This window comes from Silurus meridionalis, chromosome 13 (genome assembly GCF_014805685.1).
Source record: "Silurus meridionalis isolate SWU-2019-XX chromosome 13, ASM1480568v1, whole genome shotgun sequence".
NCBI lineage: Eukaryota > Metazoa > Chordata > Actinopteri > Siluriformes > Siluridae > Silurus > Silurus meridionalis.
This window is the reverse complement of record NC_060896.1, coordinates 7230809-7249050: the sequence shown is the minus strand read 5'-3', so window position 1 is coordinate 7249050 and position 18242 is coordinate 7230809. Positions and strand designations below refer to the sequence as shown.

Here is an 18242-nt window from a genome sequence, read left to right as displayed (position 1 = left end):
GTTTAAATTTCATGATTTTCATTTTCAATGACTGTCAGGTGTGGCCCTTAATTGTTTGGAATGAAAATCTGCACTCACCCCAGCCCTTTGTGGAGAAGATTGGACACCCCTGTTGTAGAGGCAGCATCATGGATGATTGCATTCGCTTTTACTTTGATCAGCAACGCACTCGAACTGGAGATAAAGTTCATATTTGCTACAGGAAATCTTTTTTTTGACAGATTTCAGACGCCAACACACCAGGAACGTTCACGAGGCGCAAGATTTTCTTGCGATTACAATAAAACAGGTTTTCACATCAAGATAACAAGAAAACATGTTACGTTGAGATCACAAAAAATAACGAAAGAAACCTTTGATATGGCGAGAAAATTGTTGTGATCGCAAAAAACACAAAAGAAAAATATATTCTAAAGTATGCCCTCTTAGGACTTCTGTTGAATGCTGTATTTATATGTTAGATCTTATTACAGATGATCTGGAGCTCAGTCAGTGCTTCAGACACGTAGGTGGAGCCAGGAATAGTAATCCCATTTTAAAATTATTTTTTAATGTCTTGAATCAGGGTGAGCAATGATAAAGGGGGACAAAAGTAGCAACACAGACTATTGAGATCCATGAATTGATTAGATCTGATAAAGCTTCTCTTATACAATGATTTCCATATAAGTTTGGGGGATCATCTACACACGTTCTGCAACTATAGCAGAAAACGAAATGACCAATTACAACCAATGAAGAGAACACTGGAATATTGTATTGCTTACACTATATAAACTGATGTACTGAGTGACTAATGGTTGACAACTGCTGCATTTATTTAGTGTATTACGCATTTCGCGTCCCATTCAAACACACCGAATAACCCACTTAGTTCACTCTGAATGCCACCAACAGAAAATGTTTTTTTGCTGCTATTCATTAGAGATGAAAGTTTGAAGGAATTTTCTTTCAGCTTCATCAGACTATTTATAACTCACCTTTGTTTATGTGTTTAGCAAGGAGCCTCTCACAACTCGCTTTGTTGCGGCCTATAATGCAGATACATTTGTAATTTTTATTACTCTTGACTATAAAATTAAATTTTTGAATTGGAACATGTTTATATTTGGGATTTCATGTCGATTATATAATGATTGGGAGATCTGTGTACTTCAGTGCAAAGGAAGCTCTGCCTCCTGGTAAAATGGGTTTAAATTGTTTGAATTAATTCAAATCTGCTTTAATCAGATGCCTTGATTTAGAAATGTATAACAAAAGATGAATGCCTTCGATAGATTTATGCAAAAATAGTAAACCCAGCAATATTACATTTCTAAAATTACAACAGTAAGAAATGCAGCTGAACCTTTAAAGTGGCATTGCGAGTTCCAGAAACATGTGACCTGGGTGAAGCGACAGACCAGATTCCACTTCATTAACCCTAACACCATTGACCTTAACCACAACACTATTAACCTCTAGAAAATAATCACAAATATTTTCCCCAGTATCCTCATTCACCCCCATTTCTATGTGAAAATTAAAAGTATAGATCGGCCAAAAATGCTAACACGATCATCAATAAATGAACATACTCCGTGTCAGCATATGTAGCATTTTTCGACCCACTATGCTTTTATTTTCTTATAGTTTGCATATAGTGTAGTGTTCAGGGCTTCTGAACTGCAAAAGGATGTTAGAAGCATCTAGGTATTAAGCAGAGAAAGTGTCATCATCGAAGGAGAAAAAGTAAACTTATGATTTTACTAAAAATCCTACAACTCACAATCCCCTCCACCATGATTTACATTAAAAAAAATTAAAAACACAGACATGAGGACTGAGTACTTACATGGCACAAAAGAATATCTACGATGAATGCATAAAAGAGAGGAGAAGAAGAGAATTTCACATCATTCCATAAGAAGATATGAGGGGAAAAGATAAATGTGTTTTTTTTGGGGGAGGACTTTATAAACTAAGAGGGGATTGCGGAGTGTCTGACATCTAAGCAAAGGCTTTTCCCAGACAAAACTGGAACTGCAAACCGACCTGTCAACCTCAGAAATAACGTACAGTCTTTTTGTAAGGACATTGAGATGCTTTGAGGTGAGGAAGCTGACGCTCATCCATTTTATTAACGATGTAGACATTGAACAAAAAGTTTACATGCTGGAAAGTGTGCATGGAAAATTATTTAATGCCTACACGTTTATAAAAAGAAAAAAAAAAAAAATATATATATATATATATATATATACACATACATATATACATATTATATATATTATATAATTTATGTTTTTTATTACACACATAAAATGAGAAAGTGAAATATTGGACAATTTGCTGCTTAGATTTTAGTTTAATAGTTTGATTAATGCTAGTTTAGTTTCTAAAAGAAGGGGCAGGTACAATCAACCACATGAACCTGGCTACATGGCTTTTAACCTGGGATAAAATCATTTTTAAATGGTTAAGGATAAGATAGTAAAGACATCAGCAAAGACAAGCTGTTCTGGTTAGCTGCATTACAATGATAGTGTTTTTGTCAAAATATTCTGATAATAATAATAATAATAATAAGGAATATATTAAAAGGTCACACACATGACACAGAGAACTGTTTTGAGTTTCATTTGCCAAAGCCAAAGATAAACATGACAAAAAAAAGGTTTGGTGTCAGTGGGAGCCAGCGGTGTGACTTATCGCTGGGTATGTGAAAGCGGTCCACAAAGCGTGAGAAACAAGCGATACAGGCTATTTGTCGGTCTCAGCACCTGTGTGTTCTGAGCACTCTGTGAGGCTCTGCCTGGCAGCTGCTGGAGCAGTCACTTAGCACGTCAACATTGGGTAAAGGGCACAGAGAAAGAGCCACAGAAACAGGGAAGACTGACTGTTCAGGCAACCTAGTGGAAGTGAGCAGAGTGGGCAGAGACTTACGAGTGCAGGCCATGAACGCCACCCTCCACCTGAGCAGACATGGTTCTCTTCTCGAACTTCAGCTCTCCAGAGTACATCATAGAGCTACAAATAACACAAAAATAAGCATTAGATACAAAATTTGAGGCAAAATCTATAAAACCATGATTCTCTAAGCTAGGGGGCAGTGTGTGTGGTTTGTTTGGTTATTTTTTATTTGGCTTAAATAAACTGTCAGAATAGTAATAAAGAAATTGAAATGAAAAGCATCCTATTTGAATAGTTGGATTATGTTCATAAAATCAATCTGGACTTTATTTTTTTTATTAAATAATAAAACGAAATCAACCATGGCATACTCACTATACATGAAGAGAAAATGGGTTAAAATAAAGGAAGAATGTTTCCTGCCCATTGCCACAAGGTTAACCCACCATTAGCCTATCCAGCGCTCTAAAATAAATAAATAAATAAAAGATTACATGAGCTGTGGTCTTACCGTAGGATGGACAGGCTCTTTGCACCAATATCTTGGCAGCCATGCTGGATTCCAGCAATGAGGTATGGCACAAATTTATGGATGGAGCCTTTATCTTGAACCGAGCCTGATACTCCCTGAGCTACCTTCACCTTATCACCTTCACTGTAACACAAATCACAGAAAGGCAAACATTCAGCTATGCCGTGCGGACAGCACAAGGTACAACAGGTTACAATGACAGGTTATATTTGTAATAAAATCCTGCAAAGGATTAAAAGCCTTTTCTCTTTTTTTTTTTTGCATTATGTGCCATTATTAATTTTGCATTATATGCCAAACTTACATTATGTACCAATATAACAGTTTGGATCATCAAGTAACAAAATAAAAAAAAAAAAAAAAAATGGATGTAATGAACAGAATGTGAATGGATGACTAATTTATTACATCAAGTCAAAAAGAAACTAAGGCATAGAAACAGTGTGCATATTGCTAATAATGTAGATTAAAAGAAAGAAGGGGCTAAATAAACAAATAAATATCTTGTGTTTCATAAATGCAGACATTTGTTTAAATATGCTGAAATACCGAGAACATTCAAGGAGAACATGTCTTCAGAAAATGACATTTTAAATCGGAACAGACGTGTACTACATTACTAAATAGGGTCTAACAAATGTAAACTATTTAATGACATTTTTTCCATTTATTCATTTCACTCATTTGTTCCTATTTCATCAATTACTCAATTTAACCAATACAAAGTATATAATTTGATTTATTTTTACATTTGCTATTTAAACAGGCATTTTATTGTTTCAAGCATGTAAACGGTTGATGTTAACACGTTAATAAAACAACTTAAATTTAAAAAATAGCTATTTAATGTTTTGCATTTCTATCCTCTAACTATTTTAAAATTGAACCGACACTATTGTATAATGTAAAATATTTAACAATTTAAGAATTAAATTGTAAGCAAATTATTTTTTTCTACAAATTAAGACGCATACCTGAAATAGCGTTTTTGGCTGCTGCTGTTTTTCTCCATGGCATCCAGAGAGCCCATACCACGGTACTTCTTCAGTCTTACGCCATCAGAGAAAAAATACTCACCAGGAGCTTCTGTGGTTGCCGCAAGCAAGGAGCCCATCATCACTACAACAAAGCAGAACAGGTAAAAAAAAAAATGTGGCAAAGTACAGAAATATGGCATAAGCAGAGAACTTACAGTACAGGTCTCATCAGCCTGCAGTGGCTACCTGTGGATGCTCCCAAAGCAAGAGCCTTCACCACATGTCCAACAGTCTGAATGCCACCGTCTGCGATTACTGGCACTCCGAAGCGGCGGGCGTACTCTGCCACTTTATACACAGAGGTGCCTTGGGGTCGGCCGCACGCCATCACTGCAGGAACAAGCTCATTTCAATTGGTCTATCACAGATCATAGATATATTAACGCACACATTCTTCAAGTATATGATGATCTCACACACCTTCCTGTGTGATGCAGATGGATCCACAACCCATGCCCACTCTGAGAGCATCCACACCTGCATCGATCAGATTCTTTGCCTGTGCAGCTGTCACAACTACAGAGAAAGGAACATGAATGAACTAATAAATAAAAATAAAAATAAAAAAAAGAGAGAAACAAGGATCATTTTCTTTCTTTTTTTGCAAACTGTTAGGAAGCTGGGGTCAAAGTTCAGGGTCAGCCATACAGCACAGAGAGGCTTAAGGGACTTAACAGTGCTGGGGAACCCCCCCTCCACTCCGACCCCAAACGGTAACCCAAGCCATAATCAATGAGCGACCACTTTTACCAAATAAAACAAATTAAAAGAATTGAAAAAATTTATTATTTGCTTTAATTATTTGCATCCCACAAATAATAAGACAATGTCATTGAGAATTCGGCCAATAGTTAAATAACTGGATGACATTTTTTTAATAATTTCCTTTGCTGTGAATATAATGGGAGCACATGGACAGTCATTATAATTTGTTTTAATCTTAAAGCCTTCAGACAAGATATTTTTAACTAGATTCTAATGAAGAGAGAAAAGCAATCAAAAAACCTAGCTCACCATTTCCTCCCACCACCTGTAGCTCAGGGCACTTCTGTTTAATGTAGTTGATCATGCTGATCTGAAACACGGAGTTTCCCTGAGATGAGTCCTGAAAAACAAACACAGGGACATCAGACATCGAGCGAACAACTTTGCAAAAAAACAAGGGAAAGAATTTATACAATGCAGGTTAAATATTTCAGGCTAATTCAAGGATAAAAGCTTTTTATCACACAAGCCATATGATGAAAAAAAATTATATAGGGCATGAATATATGGTAAATATATAATAGTATATTTATATTATATAATACAAAAAAATGGGATTACAAATGAAATATAGCAGCTTTTTAAAATATATTAAATGTATATTATGTTAAACTTGAACACAATCAATTAAAAAGTCTATAAAGTCTAACCCTGCCTCTCAGAGACGTACCAGCACCACTACGTCCACTCCAGCCTGAACGAGCAGGTCCAGCCTGTATTTGTCGTCCTCGCGAGTGCCGATAGCAGCACCACAGAGCAACTGTTTACGCGAGTCTTTAGAGGCCAGAGGGTACTCTCTGTTCTTCTTCAGGTCAGTACGAGCAATTATGGCCACCAGTTGATCACTGTCATTCACTATGGGCAGTTTACCTATCAACAACATAACAGCATCAATCAGGATCAAAAATCAAACACCGCCACTGTAAACAATTTAAAAGAAAACACAAGGAACCAGACCTTTCTTGCTGCGCTGCAGTATGTCATTGGCCTCTTTCAGAGTGACTCCTGCTGGTGCAACCACTAAATCGTCTCTTTTAGTCATCGCCTGTCAGATTCACATCACAATCCATTGTAGCTTTAACACACTGAACTCACAATACAAAAGTAGTCTAAAAAAAATTAATATAGTGCTTGTACAGCACTTTACTGGTATTATTGTTATCCATTTACAAACCTCCTCCAATGGTCTGTCGTAGTCTTTCTCAGACAGAAAATCAATATCCCGTGATGTGACGATTCCCACCAGCTTGCTGCCCATTTTACCAGTTTCGGTTACAGGAATGCCGGAGAAGCCGTGCCGCACCTTAGCCTCAAACACATCGCCGACCGTGTGGCGAGGGCTCATCACTACCGGATCCGTGATAAAGCCCTGCTCGAATTTCTGCCGTGATCACATTCGACATTTTAATGATTAGACACCACAACAGGAAGCGTGGGAGGCAATTCAAAAGGAATCAAAAGTCAGAGATTCACCTTGACTTTCCGAACTTCATTCGCTTGGAACTCCGGTGTGCAGTTGTGATGGATGATGCCGATTCCACCCATGAGCTAACAGACGAATAAGAAAACAGTTCAAGGCCAAAAGCCGTATTATATCTTGGCTGGCAATTCATTCTGAAGTGACCATCTCTAAGTCCTACTTTCTTAAAAGGCTATAACTCTCACAGTGAAAAGCATTAGGAAGGAAATTTTTATTGCTGACAATAAAAAGGTGAACTAAGTAGCAAAACATTTCCAATTTCACTTTCTGTTAACTTAAGAGTTTGTAAATTTAGAAGAACAATCAAATACAATCTATATAAAGCAATGAGTCACAAATTGATATTTCTAAAATGTACTGTAATGCAAGTTACTGGCCACTTTTTATTTCGAGCATAAAAATGAACCCACGTGGGTTTTATCACTTGGAACAGCGTGATTGTTTGCGATCATGTGGGATACTCACAGCCATAGCGATGGCCATGGACGACTCAGTCACAGTGTCCATGGGAGATGAAATAAGTGGTGTCTTCAGCGTTATCTTGCGGGTCAGGGCCGAGGTCAGGTCCTTAATTGGTGACATCAAACCGAACATGAGCATCAGACACTGACACCATAATTTTTCTAATACATTCTTCTGTGTAATGTTCATATGAATGTGGCTGCCCTGACCGTACATTTCGCATGGAACACAATTGAATAGCAATGATTTCAAACAGGTTTTAATGACATATTGGTATGACGTGACATATTTATCAGTACAGATAATTTCACCACACATTCCTCTTGAAATGTCAAGATTCTAAAGCGGGGTAGTTTTCTAAGTAGTGTCAATGTGCATGTACTCAGTTTGTCACAAAGGGATTTTAGATCAATTGTACGTGCAAATTAAAACTTTTAAAAAATTTAAATAAACAAAATAATGGCAAATTTTGGTAGTGCTGATTACTGTTAAATAAATTCAAAACATTATATAAATGGTGGCATCCTACAGGGGCAATATGAATACCTGTTCTGAATATAAACGTTCTTACTAGCGATTAACTAGCTGGTTATTAACCTTGAGCTGTCATTAACTTCAACAAACTAAAAAACATTGTACAATTGTAATAAAAGTAATTTCTATATATTTTATTTTAAGTCATTTATCTGCAGTAAAACGTAGGCCTTCCTTTCTCTAAAGTCTTAATTGCACAATTTGCATTTTCTTGAAAGCCTCAAACTCTTAACTTACATTTTGCCAAGTGACGAAGTATTAAGCAATTTATTATTTAGTAACTGTTTTTTTTTTATGGCTTTAAAAATACATGTTCTGGGTTTCTGTGACAAGTGCACTGTCTCAGTGTGATGACATTTTCAGCTTAACATGCAAAGCATCAAGATATACTGATAATATAATTGCATTATATTGCACTGGCCATGGAAAAGTGTTATAGACCTCTATTTTTGGCTGAGATCTTGCTTCAGATTGCATATACATAGAGTCAAAGTTTTGTCTTGTTGCTAGCATACCGCCAGCTGTAAAGTGCTCAAAAACACAAACACAGGTGTTTTTCACAATCTATATCAACATGCACTCATTTAATTTCCTTGTGGTGAGAGACAAAAAATAATAATAAAAACACTTTTCGCTCCCTCCAGTTCCTCACTTCAGAGAGTACAACACACAGAAACAAATGTATATTCCCAAGTAAGTCAATCTAATTATTACTGAACAATCAAAAGCAGTACCAACCCTGCCAGTGTTACGTTATATAATCTTATTGAATATGCGTTAAGAACGTGAATCCATTTAAATCCAAATATGTACCGAATATAAAGCATTCTCTCCCTCAGCTTGGTTATTTTCCTCTCACACAACCTTGTGTACAAATATACACATATACACACACAAGCTACCCTGCGTGTGAGAACATGCCTTATGCACCTGGGATGCTGGCTCCACCTGAGCCTCTCATTTGCACATCTCATTTGCTCTTCTTCACCCCTATCGACTGTCCCTTAATCAGATGTTTATCTTACGCTCCACTTCAATTTGCTTTCAAAAGTGCACCGACAACTGACTCAGCTGCTCCGTCTCAGCGCGTGTGGTGGAGCCATTCAGCATCACAATTTGATTAGAAAAAAATGTCGCCCTGTAAATCGCTATTAAATGTGGCATGTTAAACGAGGACACATGCTCTAGGGAAGGATCGATGTCTGACGCTGACTGCTGTTTGCATGCAGAGATACTCACCACTTCGTCTGATGTGAAGTCGATGAAACCGGGCAGGATGAGGAAATCACTGAGCCAAAGACATCAGACAAGGAGAAGTTAATTAGAGGAGATGGCAAACAGACAGGCATGTGGAACATGCACTATTATCTTTACATGAATAAATAAACAGTGTGCGTGTGTGTTTGCCAGCATAAGCAAACGCACCTATGTTTAAGAACTTGAACTCAAAAATCTATTTCAAATCAGGCCTTGCTTGCAAACTGGTCTCGGTTTGGTACTGACATTTAAAACAGGTATTTCATCAAGCCACCACCCAAAATCAAATTAACAATCAGTAATAACAAACAAATTCTCAACAGTTGCAATGTTCTGTAATAAGATAAAAGGGACAATGAACTCTTTATTCCAGTCCTACTTGTTTTTATGTAAGCCATGCTGGCCTACACATGGCCTACTGTCTCAAGCATTGCTATATGAGGGTGTGTGTAATTTATTTTTGAATGGAAGCCAAGGTCTTATCAATCAATCACACGGCAAACATACAGTATGTACAACTGTCACTGCCTTCACTTTCACGTTTTCCTTGTTTTGGAAACTCTATGAGCCAGTTGTCTAGCTAGCACAATTTGACACTTGTCAAACTAGTTCAAATCCTTATGCTTGCCAATTTTTCCTGCTTCTTACACGTCAACTTTGGGGACAAAATGTTCACTTGCTGCATAATATATCCCACCCACCCACAGGTACCATGATGAAGAGAGAATCAGTGTTATTCACTTGACTAGTCATAATGTTATGCCTGGTCGGTTTATTACTGGTAGTAAATATCACACTTTGGTGGTCTAGGACAAACTGGATACATCCCAAAGTTGTATGAAGTATATAATGGTTAAGTTCAAGTGACTGTTTCTCTAACCCTAATGAATGTGAACTTTTTCATGAGTACACAGCAGTCTCTAAGAGGATGAGATGGACACAGAGGCAGCTAAAGGTCGCCATTAGTAACCACATGGCCCTGATTACAAACTATATATAAAGGAGTGTAAGTACGCTTCTACATTCTCTTTCAGTGTTATAGTTAAGAGTCTGAGATACGGCCTCCATTAGAGAGCATTAGAGACGGTGTCCAGATTGTGGACATAAACAAAAACTTATGTCTTACTAATAAAGTTCACCACAGTTGGGATCATTGAAGAAGAAAAAAAAAAAAAAAAAAAAAAAAAGGTGCTGTGCTGTTCAGGAAAACAAGAAAGAGCAACGACCTTCTTTCCTTCTTTTTACACCCCTCTTTGATCTCACCTCTCTGTTACTTTGTTTCTATGGATACAGTCTCAAGGTTGCTATAGAGCTCAAAGCCATCTCCCTGACAGATGTCCTAAGAAGTAGTGGTCTATTTAAAAAAAAAAATAGTACAATAAATAAATAAATAAAAAGGCATTTACACTCTTCTTTTTAAAACTACTCATCACCTCCCTCTTACGTACATCTATAGTTAAAAAGTCTTCTCAACAAGAGAAAATAAAGTATGTGTATTTGGGAGAGTATCATCAGTCAGAGGTGTGATTGGTGATTCTGATGGAACCTAAATGTGTGAAACTCATAACAGTGTTCTTGCTTGAACTCAACTCTGAAACCTCTCAGACACAGCTGATTGGCATGTACAGGCACCTCCATGTTCTTTCGTTTTTAATTACATCATGATTTTCATCCCTTCGGTTTACACACTCTGAGCCAACACAGATACTGGAGCTTCATTTCACAGCAGATTTATTAATAGGTACTGGAATGTAATGAGATTTAACAGAAAAAACTAAAATTAAAACGACATCTGATTTTAAACCCTGTTTTAACACCCTGAAGTCAACATATTTAATGAGATAAAAAGTAAACAGTTCAGAAAAAATGCTTTAGAGAAAAACGAAGCACTATAACGTGAAACGCAGGGTCTCCAAACACACTTAAAATAAAAATTGAGTATGCTGGATTTACTAATTATGATCCAAATAAACTAATTTGATTCTTTGGACATGTGAGAACTTAATTCGTTTTGCCAAATTTAGGCATTTGAGAATACTGTGCTCTCCTGTTTTGTCTGGAAACAGCATATGTATATGTTAAGACATGAAACCATGAATAGAGAATCATGGTTTTGAGTCTTAATATGCAGGTAATGCAAATGGTACGGAAGCCTGCTCGGCTAAACAAACTGGATGTATAACTTCATTTAAATGGCCGTGGTTCAATTCGTCTTAAAAACAGACCCATATGAGCACCAGTCTTCCTGGTTACATTATGAAGTGCAAGAGAAATATTTCCCACAGCCCCATGATAATACTTTAATATTTACCTATATCAAATTATAACCAATTAGACCTGATTTTATTTGTTTGAGGCCTCAAAATAGCAATTGTAAGACCCAGACTGAAGAATCATCTGATGTGCTTAGTAATACTTTATGTGCATGAGTTCTATCTTGAGTTCTTGTTGAACAAGCCTGCTCCTCAACATGTCAGAGTTTAACGGTCAGGTTAGAAGAGAATCATTACCATGTGAAATTGTTAACGATCCAGTCTAGTTAACGCACGACCTCAAGCACACGGACAAAAAAATCTTTCTGTATCGAGTGACATTCAGTCGTGAAGAAATACTGCCTCAAAGTCAGACTGATCCTGTAACCTTATAAGCATTGTGCTCTTATTTATAAGCTTTCATCTGAGCTATATGCACAGTGTGAGTCTTCCATAGAAATGGCTTCAAATACAGTGAGGCAAAAATTTAAGACTGTATAGTTTAAGAAGGCATATTACGCTCCTAGTGCGAGTTCACTGCTTATATCAAAGTTTATATGGAGTGATGAATTCTCACTCAGAGTAGAACAGCAGCACAGGCTGTTGCAGGAAGCATGAACCCGGGTTTGATCCTCAGTCGAGATAAAAGCATGATGCTCGATTTTATTCAGGGTTTTGAAAAATACATGAAAGGCATGTTAGATGTGCAAAAAAAAAAAAATACAAAATGTTAATGTCATAGTCAGCACTGGAATTAAGTAAATGCAATATGCATTTTCTATTTAAGTGTTATTTAAGACAGGTGTTTCAAGTTTGTCCTGCTCCAACCCCATTAGCTCCACCTACTCAGAAGCCTTTACAAATGTGTTCTGTAGCTGGATACAGTGTGGTAAGACAGCCTGATCTCTCAGGTGCGGTCAGGGAAACATCTCTCTTCTCTAAATGCCTAACAGATTTGGGCACTAAACCTGAAGAACACCAAGGACTGATGCCTGGAGACAAGTGCACAACAGCCACTACCTCATCCTAGGTTTTGCACCTGTACATCATGTTACTCAATTTCCACAGATGCAAATGCTGGGACATATTTGCATATCATGCAACTAAATTTTATTCATATCCCTATGTATATTTTATTAGTTTATATTCTTTTTTTTAATTACATTGTAAACCCCTTTTCCTTCTGCCATTACATTGTCAATTCTATTTTATTTATATTCTTATTTTATATATGTATATAAAATTATAAATACATGTGACAAGTATAAAGCACCTAAAATACCATAGTGTATATGTTGTTCCATCAATGAATCTGATAAAAATGTGCTTTTTCTTTATTAAAGAGGAATACTAAACATATAAAAAGACAATAAGGTGGGTCTCTGTAAAGGAACAAGTCGTTTTTCTTTCAAGAAAAATTTACATTTTTATTGCTGAAACAAGAATATCTGTGAAAACTAAACCCGGTTTAATGCATTTAACTCCCATATTACATCAAAATGCAAATACAATTATTAAAAATCTTTTTCAAAAGATAAGCACACTGTATTGTGTTTTCTTTATGTTTTAGTTTCAAATTATCCCAAACTTTGTAAACAATCAGAAGAATTATTTGGCCTGAATCTTCCCCTCGCCCCTTGCTGTTTTCTCATCGATCCTCCGTTTTTCTTTTTTTCCTAAATCATTTTTTAATTTTATTGGGATTCCATAGTGATTACCTGTCCAGGGCGAGTTTAGTGGGTGGTGCGTCGGTTTTAATGGTCCGTAGAGAAACACAGTGCTCTGTGTGTAGTTGAATGAACTAAACAAAGCATAAATAAACTAAACAAATAATTTTCCTCGATGCAATTTTGTATTCGAATTACTCGAGGAATCATTTCAGCTCTAGAATGTAATATATATATATATATATATATATATATATATATATATATATATATATATATATATATATATTACGCACACACACACATTTATAGCATTTTTAGTGCTGTATACTTGTCACATGTACATTACAGCAAAATGAAATTCTACCTTTGAACGTCAAGGTAAAGTTTTAAGGGCCTTGCTCAAGAGCCCCAAGAGTGGCAACTTGGCAATCCCATGGCTTGAACCCACGACCTTCCCATCAGTAACCCAGAGCCTTCACCACTTAGCAGAAATAGTATTTTATATTACAGACCAGTAGAAATAAAACCATTTTACTTGCATACTACAATACATTTCCTTGCATGTCATACTGTGTATGGTTGTATACGTCACAAATAAAATTAGAACTTAAGCAGGAATCTAACTCAAGTTCCCAACCTTGGATCTTGACATTTTTGGGATTTTTCTCACTCAAAGAATTTCTGATAGGTAATCTGTTGTGTTCTAGGTCAAGGCTGAACTTCTTAACCGCGTCGTCCGCCGAGCGAGGACTTACTTGTACGTAAGGCCGTCTCCTATAGAAAAGAGCTGCTGGGCAGTGAGTCCGTCTTCTGGTACATAACCAGTCCCTCCACTGATCAGATAATCAGCCATGCTGTAGAAACACAAACACATATGACAACAACACAAAGATCAACTTCTCATTCTGGGTCAGTTTTGATAGAAAACCTTGATCTAGACATGCGAGTTGGGATCCCAGTTTTGTGATTTTATTGTGGGTTTGAAAGATTTGTACTAGAAAAGGCTTAACAATAAACTAATGCACAGTGGTATCCTTATCACTCAATACACACGATTGCAATTAAGCAACTATGAGCTGAATCCCCAGCGGATCTCTAAAATATCTCCTTATATAAGCGCACCACATGCTGTGGAAAGTATTGCTTCCACACCCCAACAAAAGTGCACAATGCGTGTAACGTAGCAAGAAATGAACCACGGACGGATTTTACGTAGCGGCTCACGGACGGATTTTACGTAGCGTCTTACGTACTGACTTACAGCCGTCTGGGATTCAGCCACGGATTTTTTCTTTCGTCTACGCGCTTTGTTCTCGATGTTATATGTATATTAGTATACACATTCTAATATACAACAACCGTTCGCTTTCTCTTTCCCTTGTTCACACGCAAAAACTGAGCATGAAAACCGCTCTAATAAACTCACATAAGGCGATTCGGCGTGGAGGATTTCAGCAGCCTGAACAAAGCTAAAGAGTGTAAAACACGCTTCCTGAGATGAACTATACCGAGATGGCGATGAAAAGAGGGAAAATAAAGGCCCTCCTCTCGGGTTTTACTCACATGACGGCCGCTTATGAAGCCTTAATAAGATAAAAAAAAGAAATAATAAATAAAACGAATTAAATATCCCCCCCTGAAACAGTGAAGCCCGCTGTTCGTCAGTCGCGCATGTGTAATGGCTGCAGCAGCGCGTGCTCCATCTGCGCGAGGCTCCAATTTTCGAATCTCTCGTTCCACGTTTGAAGAACAGAGAAAAAAAAAGCGAATGGTGCCGCGATGACGTCACGTCGCCTGTAGTGGGCGCTGTTGAATCCTAATACTATAATAATAATAATAATAATAATTTTATATATAATTTATATATATTTATAATTACTATAATTTGTTTAACACGGCCTTGCTCGTATTGCAAACATCCGATTTCGTCTCCCTCCGACACGGAAGTGTGTGTGTGTGTGTGTGTGTGTGTGTGTGTGTGTGTTCATTCGGTACGGAATCACGCGGAGAGAAGCAGCAGAACGAAAAAAAAAACTCCAGCAAATCTCTACACTGTCATGCTTCATGCATATCACTGCAAATTGAAAACGTGACGTCATGCACTTATTTTAAAAGACAAAAAACTTTCATTATTATTTTTATTATTATTTGTATTATTATTATTATTATTATTATTATTATTATTATTATTATTATGTCTGCTACACATTCCTCTTAATAACAACAGCATAACATAACCCGGTTAATGTTCCCCTGCTGCACATTATTATTATGCATTTTATCTTTACGCTCAACAGCCTCGTGTATAGGAAGAGGCGTGGCGAATCGGTTCTTTGAACCGACTCTTACGGAAGAGTCAATTCGCATAAACTCAGCATATATCGTAAAGAGGTACATACTGAGCAGTAGAGCCAAACCTACAGAAATAAACAAACTTTTGCTGTATTTCTGTTTGAGCAATTATTTTAAATAGAGTTTATAACATACAATACAGATTAACTGTGCTCATATAAATGCAGAATAAGACACGGTGTAAAAATATAGGCCATATTTAGGATAAAGAAACAGTCAGAGTATATATTTACAAAACAACAACAACAACAACAACAAAAAATACTGGTTTGGAATTGGTCAGTGTCAAAATATTGGGGACAAAATGGTGAGCTGAGACAAATTATCTGCCTTTTTTATTTGTATTTTTATTTTTGGGCAATACCATTTTTTAGTTATTACTTTGCAATAAAGCTTATTCTGAGAAAGGAACCAGTATTCCCATCACTAGTAAAGACATTATCCTGCATGCTGACTAAATATTAAACTATTATTATGTATGTGTAATTAATGCAAGTGTGAAAAATGTCACACCTCCAACCAGCACATCAAGACTTTAATCCACATCATAGTTCAAAATGAGCACAATTCTGCACTACAGTAACTTAACTGGCAACAATGAGAACATTTTACATGCATTTCTACTCTGTTTTGATATAGTCTCTTTACAGATAACTGTGAAATACCACAGATAACCATACTAATCATGATATAAGCCCTTGGTAGAATATCTGTAATTACCCATGCAATGTATATTTAACTCACTTTTGTCCAGATGCTTTGTGGGACTGTCTTCTGTGTCAGCAAAACCTAAATTAAGACCCAATGCATACTCAATATGTGGGAAGAAATATTCGGAAACACTTCTCAAATGTGGCTTTAGCACTGCTATAAATGAGAAACGTTGTGAAGCAGATTAACTAATCACGCTGAAAGCAAGTCTAAATTAGTCAACATTGAACCGCAGACTTTGCTATGTAAAGTTCCATTGTGCGTGATGCATCGCTGTAAAGCATTTACTTATGAGTAAAATGTTATTTAATACTTTTTATTGGTAAAAATAATGCATTGCTGCATGTGCGCACCTTTATTTAGCAGCCGCTAGCAAGGATTTTGCTCTAAACCACAGATTGAATATACTAATGTAATCCTCATGCACATTTTAACTCTGTTGACAGATTAAAAAACAAGTGGTCACATTTGAATAGTGCTGAAGTATGTCAGAGTTATGCAAGAAAACTAAATCAAGGAAGTATTAATGTTCACATATTATATTTCTTGTTTCTGTAGTTGTGTTTCTGGTACTACTCTACAGTAATCCTTGTAGGGATTTCAAGTCAAATTTGACACGTATTTTCTTTCAGTAAGATTAAAGTAGGACTAAATCAAGTGTATCTGTAACACCGTGCCCAGCCTACAGCTCGGCCCAAGATCTCAGTGGCTAAGAGGATTGTAGTACGTCAGTTCCAGGTACAGATTCACTGTGCTTTTTAAAGGCCAGCTTTTACAAAGGGTCAACACCACTTTCCAGTGTACCCTGACAACTTTTTCAAAACGAATCTTTGGTAAGACTGTAATTAATGCTACCATAATGCCTGAGTGGTCAACCTATCTTTCATTATACATTTGTAATGACATTAAATTGATGCGGAATATTTGAGAGAATACTGACCTACTAAAGTGTACAGGAACATATAGGTGATGTGTGTGAGTGTGTGTAGAGGACACTGTTAGTGTTGCAGTAAAAATGCAATCATGTTAACAGCCCAAAATTGTTACATATTTGACACAAAAATAAGCAAGTTGAAATTTGGAAAACAGAGGAGTGAGAAAAAACTTGGTCACCAAAAATCAAGGATTATTTACAGAGAAATGTTTAAAGACAGTATTGCACTTGCTTTTTGTATAAATTGTTAAGCTATGATTGTTTGATTCTTCAAGAAACAATTTAACAAAATCAGTTAACATGTCAGCGACTTAACCATATTTTTGTTCTCCTATCTCTCACTTGCACCTGTTTTCTCCAACTCTCTTGTGAAAGATTACTGTAGGAAAGATACAGTATAATAATATAAAGATTGCTTCCACAGCCCCACCATTGAAAATGTGTGTGAATTGATTTGAAGGTCTTTCCCACTAAACACCTTTAACCTGGCATCCATTTGTTACTCTAATATGAAGTAAACATTTGGTTGCAAGGTATTCTACCACATAGGCGTGTGTTTGGGTTCGTTTAAAAAATAAAGTAGCATGGTCTCACCTCTCTGGCTCGTACCCAGCCTGGATGCGGGTGGCGCTGTAGCGCTGGGCCGCTGTCTCATGCCCATGCCCATGGCCATGTGATGTGTTGTGGATGAACGGCCCATGTAAGTGGTGTTCTGAATCTTTTAGGGAAAGCCATGGCCTGGCCGGCTCAGTGTCTCCTACGATGCGTCGGTAGTCGATTTGGTAGCTGTCATGTTCTCCATCGGTGTACCGCTCAAAACTTTGTCCCTCCATTGAGGCAAAAAGCAAAGTGTTTTCTTCTGCTGTGGCCCCTTTGCCAGCCGACCTGATGCCCAACGACTCAGCTAACAACTAATGCACTTTTGAGTGCACATTCACCGGTGGTCACGCTGGAGCAACATTAACACACACTCACACACATGGATCAAAAGTTTGATCGTCAGGAGCTGAAGTCCTCCTTGCAGGAGAGCAGTCTGAGTTTCATCTGATACACATCATGCAAATAGCCAATTAGGCTTTGCTCTAAAACTGTGGGTTCCTCCCACATTAAACAAGTCTATAGCAAGTAAGCTTCCGTCCTGCTTGTCTGGTGTTACTGCTGATGACTCCTGTTGGCTTAGACAGACTGTTCTTAAACAAATCTTTCCTCAGGGACGAGAGGAGGTGAAGTCGGCACTTCACCACAGAGAGTGGCAAGTTACAGCAAGGAACCAATGGAAAAGCAGAACATAGGGCTTGGACAAAAAAAAAAAACCTAATTTGTTTAGGCTGCAGGACGATGTGTGTGTATCTCTCTCTCTCTCT

At 37.1% G+C, this 18242-nt stretch overlaps 1 protein-coding gene across 5 annotated transcripts in view; it reads right to left on the bottom strand.

The window, feature by feature from the left end:
• impdh1a (IMP (inosine 5'-monophosphate) dehydrogenase 1a) overlaps window positions 1-18242 on the bottom strand; it is a 20697-nt gene extending 2455 nt beyond the window's left edge. The window contains exons 1-16 of one of the 5 annotated variants that reach the window (XM_046864269.1): window positions 17473-18242; window positions 13637-13735; window positions 8942-8990; window positions 7172-7273; window positions 6700-6774; window positions 6401-6607; window positions 6184-6271; window positions 5897-6096; window positions 5476-5566; window positions 4882-4977; window positions 4648-4791; window positions 4399-4543; window positions 3404-3547; window positions 2926-3009; window positions 1835-1851; window positions 981-1031 (exon numbers count right to left, since the gene is read on the bottom strand). In XM_046864269.1, coding sequence (XP_046720225.1) covers window positions 981-1031; window positions 1835-1851; window positions 2926-3009; window positions 3404-3547; window positions 4399-4543; window positions 4648-4791; window positions 4882-4977; window positions 5476-5566; window positions 5897-6096; window positions 6184-6271; window positions 6401-6607; window positions 6700-6774; window positions 7172-7273; window positions 8942-8990; window positions 13637-13735; window positions 17473-17711 — 1831 coding nt within the window. In that variant the 5' untranslated portion in view covers window positions 17712-18242. Of the gene's footprint in view, window positions 1-980; window positions 1032-1834; window positions 1852-2925; window positions 3010-3403; window positions 3548-4398; window positions 4544-4647; window positions 4792-4881; window positions 4978-5475; window positions 5567-5896; window positions 6097-6183; window positions 6272-6400; window positions 6608-6699; window positions 6775-7171; window positions 7274-8941; window positions 8991-13636; window positions 13736-14307; window positions 14803-17472 lie in introns of those variants that run through there. The other 4 variants (XM_046864273.1, XM_046864272.1, XM_046864270.1 and 1 more) reach the window with 4 other exon arrangements.